General features: G+C 38.1%; 1 protein-coding gene and 1 long non-coding RNA gene across 5 annotated transcripts in view; both read right to left on the bottom strand.

Annotated features, from left to right (window-relative positions):
• The window catches only part of LOC125258181, a 43844-nt gene extending 41995 nt beyond the window's left edge, over window positions 1-1849 (bottom strand). The window contains exon 1 of one of the 2 annotated variants that reach the window (XR_007182545.1): window positions 1550-1849. This is a non-coding gene — a long non-coding RNA (uncharacterized LOC125258181). The remainder of the gene's footprint in view (window positions 1-1549) is intronic. The other variant, XR_007182544.1, reaches the window with a different exon arrangement.
• Window positions 1850-6446: 4597 nt separating this feature from the next.
• myca (MYC proto-oncogene, bHLH transcription factor a) lies at window positions 6447-11619 on the bottom strand. Of its 3 annotated transcripts, XM_048175017.1 has the most exons (4): window positions 11490-11506; window positions 10458-10540; window positions 7863-8488; window positions 6447-7462 (listed from the first exon to the last, which is right to left on the bottom strand). In XM_048175017.1, the coding sequence occupies exons 3-4, from the start codon at window positions 8479-8481 to the stop codon at window positions 6864-6866; spliced, it is 1218 nt and encodes a 405-aa protein (XP_048030974.1). In that variant the 5' UTR covers window positions 8482-8488; window positions 10458-10540; window positions 11490-11506; the 3' UTR covers window positions 6447-6863. The 3 variants fall into 3 exon arrangements, with proteins under 3 accessions (XP_048030974.1, XP_048030973.1, XP_048030975.1); XM_048175016.1 differs by lacking the exon at window positions 10458-10540 and having other exon boundaries at window positions 11490-11619; XM_048175018.1 differs by lacking the exons at window positions 10458-10540; window positions 11490-11506 and adding an exon at window positions 8838-9083.
• Window positions 11620-12166: the final 547 nt, after the last annotated feature.

The raw sequence follows: 12166 nt of genomic DNA on the forward strand, positions 1-12166 counted from the left end.
GTCAAGAGGACAAAGTGCATTATCTGCTTAAAATGTCTATTAGCACTTATTGGTTGCATGTGTGGGTCGCGATCAATAGCTTATTACCCTATCTGAGGCTCCCTATATTTACATTTATATTCCTAGACAAAAACAATTGACACTGTTAAATGTAGTCTTCACTCCAGTGTGATATTCCTCTGTCTCAGACTAACCCTGAGGCCGGGACAGACCTTGACTGTGTTAGTGTGTGGTCTACCTCCCTCAGTCAGACGTGTGCTGCCATTGCCAAGAGGAACCATGTGAGCCTGGAGAGGGATGGGCCAGGAGAACCCATTTCTTTTCTGCTTACAAGCAACTGCAGACTTTTGCTGTAATAGAATACTTATATAAAGGATCCTAAAGTAGACATGGTGTTTCTCTTAGCATGCAACTGTTTTTATGTACACACTGGGTGTTTAATATTGCAGACTAAAATGTACAGAACTAGTCTAAGCTGTTCATACAAATCTGTGCCAACCTTTGCTGTACACCTTAACAACATACACCTGTTAGTCAACTCTGCAATGTCTACATGTGTCAGCTGACAATACAGATACCGAAAAAAGATTGACTATTCTGGTCTATGCAAAGATTTGAAGCACCTCAAATGCACAGACTGTGCATGCTAAAACTCAAATGTAAATGATAATTGCATTCTATATGATCTACAAAACTATTATGCATTGTGCTAGAGATGAAACATGATTTGGTCATACCTTATATGAAACCTGAAATCTGTTTATCAATGCAGAATGCTTTCAAGCATTTCTCTGAATATTTTATATGGTAAAATAAGGTTTATGTTAGGATGATTAAAATAGGTTAATCAGCAGAAGATTATTTTAATGCAAGGTGAATTCTTTTATATAAAACAATGAAGGCATAGCAGTGCAATGTGTGTCTGCACACATCCTCTTCATCAAATGAGATATAGACAAAGGGAACTGATCAAACAAATTGCAGATGTTTTCTTAAGAACAAATGCTCAGATTGATTCATCACGTATTAGACAATGGGTGCATGTGTGAATTGTAGTAGTCAGAAGTACTCTAATATCTTTTAAGTTTTAGCTATCTATAATACAGAGAAGATGACAGGTAATGGACTATAAATTTAACTCATGATCAAACTGATAAATCAAATAGAATAGATAAAATCTCAGATAAACACAGGGTATAAGATAACTTAAAATGTAAAAGAATATGAACACTGGATTGAAAAAAAAAAACATTTTGATACAAGAATAATAGCCTTTCTTTTACATTTGGCAGGTGGGAATATAAAATTGCTCTTTATTTCTATACAAGGAGACTGTCATACATTAGACTAATTAGCTCATAAACGATGTATTCCTAGTTGCATGATGTGAATAGGTATTATAAAACCGTTAAACCAGAATATTTCTAATCCCGTGCACATATAGCCTATTGTCAAAGAATCAATTTTATGCATCAATAATAAGATGAACACGTGTGTCCTTCTAAAAAAAATGATATCGCAGTGCAATGGAAAATAATGCAACACCTACCCTTTTTGCTCCAGAATTGATTAAGTTGTTACTGATATTCCATTTCAGGTGCTGAGTTATTCTTTGGGCACTTTGTCTCGAGCCCTTTTCCATGTGCTCAGAGCACGCGCTCCGCAGCACGCGCTGCGTACAGTCACATACAGTCCATGACGTCACATTGCCCTAATACAGAGGCGTCGGGAAAAATCACAGCTTTGTTTAATCGGCAGGACATTGATTCGTGCAAAAGACAATTATTGCATTTAATTAGAGCTCTGGACTGAGCATTTTGACAACGGAGAAAGCGTGCAAAGAATTGCTGTGACAAGCATGCTCCTTGGAATTGTCTGGCTAATCATATCATCATCACCATATATAATGCTTAATAATTATAGGCGTTTATTTCAACATAGGGCAGGAATTTGCTATGAGAAACGCTTTGTAGTATATCCATCTAATGTCTACACATTAAATGTTTCCAAATAGGGTGCCACCTTAATGTGTTTTTGGATAAATCCTTTTGAAACTCCTTTAAAGTCCCCCTGAAATCAAAATTGAAGTGTTTTAGCTTTTAGTATGAATGTTAGCCTTAAGGTTATGAATAAGCTGGTGTGTACAAAAACAGTGACAAAATTTGCATTTAGGAGATATAAGCATTCAAAACTTACAGTCTCTCACGTTCGCTAAAATGGATTACGGATTTTCGGATTTCAGCTTCTCATCAAATCTTCTGTCCAATCAAATGCTCTCTAGAATCTGAAGTCCTGCCCCCTCCTTCATTAAACAGATGCTGAAGCTACATCTGAAATCGGTCATTTGTTAACACATTTTCTAGTTTTTATATGGTGAGTGGCACATATTGCACTATATAGAGGAGAGTGAACAATTCAGACAGCGTAAATATGCTTTAAATTGACGTGAATGAAGTCTGTTTTCGAGTTATGCTGCATTCACACTGGGCGTCAGCATCAACGCTTGGCAGGGCGTGTCTGAAGCTTGTGCTGATGCGACCATTATAGTGAAAACAGCCAATCACATTACTTTCCAGTGTTGCATGAACGCAATTGGCTAGCGTCTACACTAGGGAATTTGCATAAGATGATCTGATTGGCTGACGCCTGCGTTGATGCTTTAAAAGTTGAGAAATCTTCAACTTCTGCAGCGAGCAAAACAAGTGAAGCGACAGAAAACAAAATTCAGTTTGGCAACGCATGACGTCACCCATTCAAAGTAAATGAGAAACGTTAATGCCAACACCCTTGTGAATGCAGTGTTAGTATCATGTGAACCGCTGCAGTGTGAGCACAGTCTGCTCGGGTCCCGAAACACAAAGCTGATCATATGTGGGAGTCATTTTGAATTCTACAAACAATGCTATATTTAAAGGAACAGTCCACTTTTTTTGAAAATAGGCTCATTTTCCAACTCCCCTAGAGTTAAACAGATGAGTTTTACCATTTTTGAATCCATTCAGCTGATCTCCGGGTCTGGCGGTACCACTTTTAGCATAGCTTAGCATAGTTCATTGAATCTGATGAGACCAATAGCATCTCGCTCAAAAAAATGACCAAAATGTTTCGATATTTTTCCTATTTCTAGGCCGATATGGCTAGGAACTATACTCTCATTCTGGTATAATAATCAAGGAACTTTGCTGCCGTATTATGGGTGCAGCAGGTGCAATGATATTACACACCGGCTGTGACACCCTGTTTGCACAGGAAGCGTGCCATGCAACCATGGAGACATTTGTGAATATGAATATGAACGCCTGCTGCACCCATGGCATGGCAGCAAAGATCTTTGATTATTACGCCGGAATGAAAGTATAGTTCCTAGCCATATCGGCCTAGAAAATCGCAACTTTTCTTTTTTCGTCAGTCTTAGTACACAATGTAACTACAGAAGAGTCAAGTTTTAAATAGGAAAAATATTGAAACTCTTTGGTCATTTTTTTGAGCGAGATGCTATTGGTCTAATCAGATTCAATGAACTATGCTAAGCTATGCTAAAAGTGCTACCACCAGACCCGGAGATCGGCTGAATGGATTAGAAAATGGTAAAACTCAACTGTTTAACTCTAGGGGAGTTGGAAAATGAGCCTATTTTCAAAAAAAGTGGAGTGTTCCTTTAAAAGAAATATGGAGGAGAAACGGTTAGAGATTATGAATGAAATTGAGTTTTACGAAAAGCTATTCATAGTTTTTGCATGACGTCACACCCTTAGGAAGCCCACCTTGGAGGGCAAACGTCTCAGCAAGGCTTGTCTGCCAGTTTTTGTTTTTTTTACCAGGGTTGAACGATGTGGTAAGATAAATTCAGTATAGACCTTATATGTCAGAGAAACAAACGCGCTGCCATCTTTAGAATTTTGTGTATGAACTTCCATTTTTACAGTAGCCAAGCTATGTATATTTCTATATAGCTGGTGAAGTGGATTTACTTATTGTAGAGTTAACTATCATGAGCACTGTAATAGTATTTGAAGCGGATGTTATAACAAATGTCAGGAGACTGGGAAGTTTTTAAAATGAGCAGTTCATTCATAAATCCATAAGATCTTACCTTAAATTTGTTGTGGGAATATAAACCCGAAGACAGAACACAATGAGCACAGCGTTGAAAAGGGGCGGGGCCACGTAAGGTCTATACACATTGATGGTGCATAGGCTACTATGTACAGGCAAGCAGATGAGACCAGAGTGCCCCCTTCGTGGTCGATATGCGCCCTCAATGCACACTTTTGACAAGCCCGCACTGAAGTGAGCTCCGCAGCCGTCTTTTTTTCCCGACAGTCAAAGCGGTGTTACGTTGGTTACTGGTAGGAAGACTGTGAGTTTAGGGTACCACTTGGGACAGGGCCAGTATAAACACAACAACCAATTCAGTATGTTGCATTCATATTCTGGGCTCATTTGCTCGCATATATAAAGTTTGCAGCATCAGTAAGGTGTTTACTGAAATTGATCTTTTAAAAGGTGCAATGAGTAAATTTTAGGAGGATTTATTGATAGAAATGCAATATAATATAAATAACTATGTTTTCAGTAGTGTATAAAGATCTTACATAATGAACCATTATGTTTTTATTACCTTAGAATGGGCCATTTCTATCTAGATACACCGCGGGTCCCCTTACATGTTGTCACCATTTCTGTATGTTTCTATAGTAGCCCTAAACAGACAAACTGCTCTACAGAGCATGTTTGCTTGACAAGCTACTCTCTGCTGTTTCAGACGACATATTTGTCCTTTGTTGGCCACCGTAGCTTCTCTATATTGCAATTCGTAACCTCACCACTAGATGCCACTAAAGTTTAAACACTGCACCTTTAATATAGCTGTTTTAGCACTGGCACGGAGCAGAGTCAGTGTTTTCTTTAATTCCTATGGAAGTTGTTTTTTTCACGTTAAGCTTTTTAGTATGTCCCTCTGTTTTTATTGATTGAAATACTGCAGCAGGGGCTGCATATGAATCACTAGTGCCCAAAACTTGCATTTTGTTCACATATTTTTTTTCTTTTTCTTTTGAGTGGTGATCTAAATATTGGTTTAAACAGATGGAAAACTGACAAGCATGTGCTGCAGCTATATACATGTTTTGCCTCCGCACCAGTCACGTGACTGAAAATAGACGTTTGCGAATAAAAATCAAGCGTAGAGTTAGTTACTCTGGCAGTTAGTCTCACGTTAGTCAAGCTCACATCATCTAGCTGACTCTCAGTTGATCCACGTCTACCTATGGTAATATGAGGCCTATCACAGCATCCCCAGGTCCATTCAGTATTATCAGCCTCTTTATTGCATTGCTCAGGAGCTAATCACCCTCCTCCATCCCCAGCTTCTCCTCTCGTCCAGTCCTCTGATATATCTCTTTGAATCAGACAAATTTTTCCATAACTTTATGTTGTTACATTAAGTTATTGCCATTAAGAATGATATAAGAATGATATCTGCATACCTTTTGTTGGTTCTGTTTTGTTTTCCCTAAGGGGGGGTTATCGCTGCTCCTCCTGCTCTTATCAATGCTAGGCTGCATGGATGGGCAGGGAGTTCTTACCCAGAACAGAACCATACCGCCAATCCAAACTGTATGCTAATTGTCAATCATCTTTGATGATAGTGGTCCTGATACAGAATCATACAGAACATTAACATAAACATTGTCATTATTTAACACTTTATTAATTTATATATTACAAAAATGTTATTGTGGGCAAAAATATTAAGGTTAAATTTTACAAATATTAAACTTCAACATGTTGTGACCTTAAAATGTCCTTTTGAAACTCACTTCTCAGTCAATCTAAAAGCTTAATTCACACTGTGCACAATTATACCTGCAGTGTTGCTGCACTGATTTCTGCAGCTTGGTAAACAGCTCAGACTGCATTAGCAGAGCTTTGCCACATCAATGACAGATGCTCTATGTCATGAGCCCTGCTTCTAGACTAGATTGAGGACCATGGCATGCGACTCATCACCTCTAAAATCTTAACTATGGTGAATCATCTGAAAGTAGCAAAATTCCCTTTTGCTGGGTTTCCAGGCAGCTGCCCTCACAACTTCACATTGCCTTTCATTTTTGGGCACTGGAGCTTAATTCAATGCCAAATATTAAAGAACTCAACCCTTATCTAGATGGGTGGAGATGAAATTGAATATTTTTGTTTTGTCTAAGCTTTTCTATGTTGATTTCATGCAAGTGCAATAACACTTAATTTTAGACAGGTGAAAACTAAACTGAACTTTATAACTTGGAAAATCCCTAAAATGATTAACAATTTGGGATGTAAAACAAAGTTACAGTATCATACTTGGTGATCTAACAATCAAAGATCAAATTTCTCTGAAATTAATTCTCCCCAACCACTTTCAACAGTGAGGAGATCAGTGCAAAGAGACCAAAAGAGTCAAGTTCGGAAAGAAATCATTTATGATTAAGTGATAACATGGAAAAACCATATAGTGAAACAGAATATGGTTTATGAGAACATCTAACTGATACAAGTTCAAAAATATTTTTCTTAGGAAATAATTCATTATATACAAAAACATACAAAAGAATTTTATTTTAGGGTCGAGCCACCCTATTTTTTCGTATTTTCTTAATAAAAATAAATGACTTAAATACAAATTATTTTGACCACCTTAAATTTTAAACTGCGGTAGTTTCAAACAAAGAAAGAATTGACAATATCCAAAAGAAAAAGAATGCATTGAACATGCAGCATCACAACTATACACAGCAACAGTCTTCAACTTGCATAAAAAAAGCAGTGGGGGAGGGGCTCTTAAAAAGTCTTTTCGCTTTGACTCTTGTGACACAGATTCATTAATTTGAACTCCGCAGCTGTTGCAGCCTATGTTTTAACTGTTCGCTCTTTCGCCTCAGCTGTTCTTTGATGGACAGCAGCCTCTGCTCATCCAAGTGCATGCTGTGGATGCACTCTGTCGCCTTCTTTAGGATAACCACTTTAGCGGCTTTCTCGTTATTTGCAACCTCAGGAATCTCATCCCGTAGTGCAAAAAAGCTGAGTTTGAGTTCGTTTCTGCGCTGGCGCTCCAGCACATTGTGAGTCCTGCGTTTGTCATTGTCCTCAGAATCCGACGTCCGAGGACTCGCGCACTTGCGTTGCTTCCCGTGCCTGTTGCTGCTGCTGCTGTTGTTGTTGCTGCTGCTGGCTTCCAATCGTAGCCTCTTGACAGCCGGCTGGTCATGCCGCGTGGACGGGTGGGCGGCGTAGTTGTGCTGGTGGGTGGAGACGTGACAGCGCTTCAACACAAGGGGACTGGGGTGCCTCGAATCCGACACCTCCGTCTCGCTTCTTTTCTGTCGCTTCTCCACTGTCACCACATCAATTTCTTCCTCTTCTTCTTCCTCCTCCTCCTCTTCCTCTTCTTCTTCCTCCTCCTCTTCTTCTTCATCATCTTCTGCAATTGCAGAAAAACAAGAGAATTATTAACCTTAAACATCAGTTCATTTAAATCCCTATACTACAGCATAGTGGGAATATAATGGAATTTGGCTTTCCACAAAGGGTGGGGCTGGGGGGGGGGGCTCTGCATTCCAGTCCCTTCCCACTTTTCTCGTCAGCTGATATTTGAACATTGCAGAGCCTTTCCTACAGATCTGACTCTAGTTGAGTATGGGGGAGGCGGAGAGATCTTATGCAACTACCACTTATATCAAGGATACGAGGATAAAGTCCCGTGACCGGCACACCACCTCACCGGTGACAAGGTCACTTCAAAAATGCAAGCACTTGCGCATACGGTAACCAGCTAGATAAAGATCATAAATTAGGTCTAAATGACATAACGCATAACATACCTGAATCGCTGCCACTGCTGCTGGAGCTGTTAGGTGGAGTGTCCAGGACCAGCATGGGCTGCGATGGTGCAACCTTGCTGGTTTTGCAGGACTCGGTGAGGGGATAAGGGAAGACCACAGAGGGATCGATGCATTCTGATGCAGAGGTGCTCAGATCCTGCAAATAACTTGCATTGAGTCGATTTGAGCTGCTGTCAGACATCAGTTCCTTCCTCGCAGCATGCAGGGACGCCAGTCTCTCAGAAACCACTTTCTCCAACTTGGCAGCGGCGGAAAAGCCGCTCCACATGCAGTCCTGGATGATGATTGACTTGATGAAGGACTGGGAGTAGTCCGCATCGCAGATGAAGCTCTGGTTGACCACGTCGTCACCCAGGAACTCGCTGACCATCTCCAGCTGTTCGGCGGTGGAGAGCGACTGTCTCCGGCTGGGCGAGAGGGGCGGTGTGGGCAGCAGTTCAAATTTCTTCCAAATGTCCTCGCTCGGAGCTGGAGGTTGAGTCTGTCCTTGCTGATGGTGATAGAAATCCTCATCGTCGTTGTCGAAGTAGAAATATGGCTGGATGGAGTCGTAGTCGTAATCGTAGTTTTTATACACCAAACTCGCACTCACCGGCATTTTGACACTTGTGGAAAAAATAAAAATTGAAATTATAATAGGTCATATGCAACGTTTACCTAAAGTGCACATATTTAGACTACGCATAACATGCATGGGGTGGGAAAAAAAGCTAAATAATGCACCTAAACGACAGCATGTGTAAAAAAAAAAAAAGGAGCGAATGAATCCCAAAGCGGGGTTACTACCAAAACATTTAAAAGCATCCCTGCTTCTAGTGTTTTCTTTGAGCGTGCAACATGCAAACTTCCAAAAGAAAAGATATTTGCACAACAGAAAATATATTTGCAGACACATCATCACAAACGCATGCTGTCGTTAAAGTCTAAAAGATGCATGCAACATCAAATCCTTACCGTGTATTTAACAAATGCAGTTTCAGAATGGCTTCTTTCGAGACGCAATGCAATGAAAAGACAACAAAAAATAAGGAGCAAAAAGTAAAATCCAACAGTTTACTCCGGTCTCTTGCAGCATATGTGGAATCAGAGCTGCAGTCAAATGGAAAGTGATGGAAAATGCAATCTACGCTGTGCGATTGTGTACCTCTCAGAATCAGGACAGAGTGATCGCCTGTGTGACAGTGGCTAGATGAATAAGTTCTGTAGCTCCCGCGAGCTGAAGCAGCGCCCACTGACGTATGACTACGCTAGTAAAATTTCCCGCCAAACGAAAACACGGTTGTTTGCGAATTAAATCGCCTCATTTGGCTCACACATCAAATGTAAAATATATTTGAAACCGTAGTTAGCCTTTATTGGCTTAGCCGACATTGCATTTATCGTTGAATTCGATAAATGTGGGACTATTTTTTTGCGGAAGGACATCTTAGCAGAAGGTGGTGGATGGGGTCTGACGTCATTGAAACGCGGAGCGTTTATATAGTCAAGCAGTGACAGCTCACTTGAGCTCATTTGATTTTTTTTTTTTTTACTTTAGTAGACAAGGATACAACAAAATCAGATCTTTCTTATAGATTCCTGTCTTATTATGTTTGAATACCACACAGAGAGGCTAAATGGGTTGAAAGAAAACCCATTATTTTATGTTATTTTTTGTTATCAGTCTGAAAAAAGCAAAGATCTAGTGTCTTGATGTGAATATATAGGCTAAATCTTCTTATACTCCTGTTTTTATTATTATTATTATTATTATTATTATTTCTTCTTTATTTCGTGTTTTTTTTTTCTATGACTGTGACAAAGCATATGGATTATAGTTTATGTTGCTGCAACATAATAAAGAAATGTAACCATTTTCAATAAACACTTTAATACAATTAGCAGGTGAAAAATGCATAAAATCATCTAGAGCAGTGGTTCTGAACCAGGGGCCCGGGGTCCATAGTAGGGTCTCAGTAAATGTCCAGGGATGTTGCAGGATGCCTTAAATTAGTAGGTTATATTATAATGATATAATAAAAATCCAGTATTGACTTTGTCAATGTGTGGTCTTGGAGACAAAAAGTTCAAAACTATTGCACTAAAAACAGCAAGTTTGTGTATGAAAATTTGTTTTGAATAAATTAAACAACTGAAGACATACATATGCATGGTGAAATTGCATTGTATAGCCTACATAAATGATAAAGTAGCCTAGGAGTTTTTTTAATAGTGCTTTTTCAAAAAAATGTCATGACAGATGGTTCAACTTCTAACACAAGTGAAACCAATACAATATACCAACTTATAGTTCAGCATTACAGTGTTTATTGATTATTTAAATGCTTACTTAGTTTATCCTTGGTGTTATATATTAGGTTAGACACATGTTTCATGGTCTGAGAGAGGAATGTGGAAAAAAAGTATAGGCTTATTGTGCCCAGATTTGTTTTTAAATAAAATTAATGTCATATTCTAAATATCACCTGGCTTTCCTGTGTTGTATATTCAAGGATCTTTGAATAGAATTAACAGAAGACTATTACTCCAAAGTGATGATCAGACTACTGAAGGTACTTTACAGATTTCACTAACCCCACAACAGGATTGTTTATAATACGTTGGTATGTGGCGCCCTCTGCTGTTAACCACTATAGTGACGGTGATCAACTGCCTTCCTATTGAGAGAAAAAAAAAAAAAAAAAAAAATATATATATATATATATATATATATATATATATATATATATATATATATATATATATATACATATATATATACAACAAAAAAGACTAGTAATCTGTTTAAACATCAAAACATAGTTTAATCTGATTATGGAAGACCAAACATGAACTGTGTTCCTTGTGAACAGGATTGGTTCAGTATAATTATAGTCTAAACAGACTATTTAATCATTTCATAGCCACGTTGAATAAAAAAAAAAAAAAAAAAACATGAAACAGGAGGGCAGTTAAGAACAGGTAAAACGCTGAAATAACACAGTCATATTACGTACCCCAAACAACTACAATCTAATCTGACACACGGACGAATTGTGTCTTAAACTTTTTGTTCAACAATTGCTTAAAAAATGAAACACCACAAACATGTCATTGATATCAAATCTTCCACAAAACAGACATAGTAGACCTTTCTTCTGTTTCTACTGACTTTTTTGCGTCCTCTTTGCTGGGGTTTGGACGGAATCTGCCATACCAACTCTTTCATTCCTTGCATTTGGCACATCCCTATTCTGATTCTCTTGTGTATGGATATCAAGAGATTCGGGAGGACTACTCATTGAAAGATAATTTTCTATTTCTCTTTTTTCTCTGTCCTTAGCTCTCTTCCTTTGTTGATTAACTTTCACATTACAGCACAAGCTGTAATGTGCTGGTAATGAGTGTGCTGGTAATGACACTTTTGTAAAAAAACTAGCCTTACTAGCAAAGATGATGACTTAGCAAGTGTAGCTAGCTTTCTACATGTAATGTACACCATTTTAACTATTAAAGTGCTAAAAATAATCCAAAAATGTTTAAAAATACAGAAATACAACACATATGGTAATGACGCATAATAAGTGTACATGCCCAACACAAAGAATAAAGAGTAGATTTACTTACTTTTCTGGACATCAAGGCATCAGTCTTGCAGCTTGAAATCCATGTGCTCCACTGAGAAATTAGGTTACCATGGCTACCAAATAAACTTTTGATGAAAAAAAAGTAGGAAAGTGCCTTTATGCAGAGCGTGTTGGTAATGACGGCTAAACCATGGGACAGGTAGAAATAAAGCAAAAGCAAAATAAAGTACAAAATGCATATATATGCTTAATCTGTGCATGTAGTTTATTAGTTCAGGTAACATTTAATTCATATGCATATTTTTTATTTATTAATTTGTGATAAATAATGTTTGACATATGGCATGACATGTGAAAACTCTGGTGGCGGACAACACCAAAACACAGATAATGTACCACAAAACACCAATAAAATGTGTTAAAATCATTAGTAAGAGCAGCCATAAAAAAAGTCTAGGCTTGTTTTAATTAGTGGTGCTAAAATGTATTAGATTTAATTAGTTTTTAATAAAATTACACCCTGTGGACAGAAATAGGCCCGAATTCTGGGAAATACCCATATATATATATAATGTACATTGCTACTTGAAAGTTTGTGAACCACTTGCAGAATCTGTGAAAATGTGAATAATTTTAACAAAATAAGAGAGATCATACAAAATGCATGTCATTTTTTATTTAGTACTGTCCTGAATAAGATATTTTACATAAACAATG

This window comes from Megalobrama amblycephala, linkage group LG22 (genome assembly GCF_018812025.1).
Source record: "Megalobrama amblycephala isolate DHTTF-2021 linkage group LG22, ASM1881202v1, whole genome shotgun sequence".
Classification (NCBI taxonomy): Eukaryota; Metazoa; Chordata; class Actinopteri; order Cypriniformes; family Xenocyprididae; genus Megalobrama; species Megalobrama amblycephala.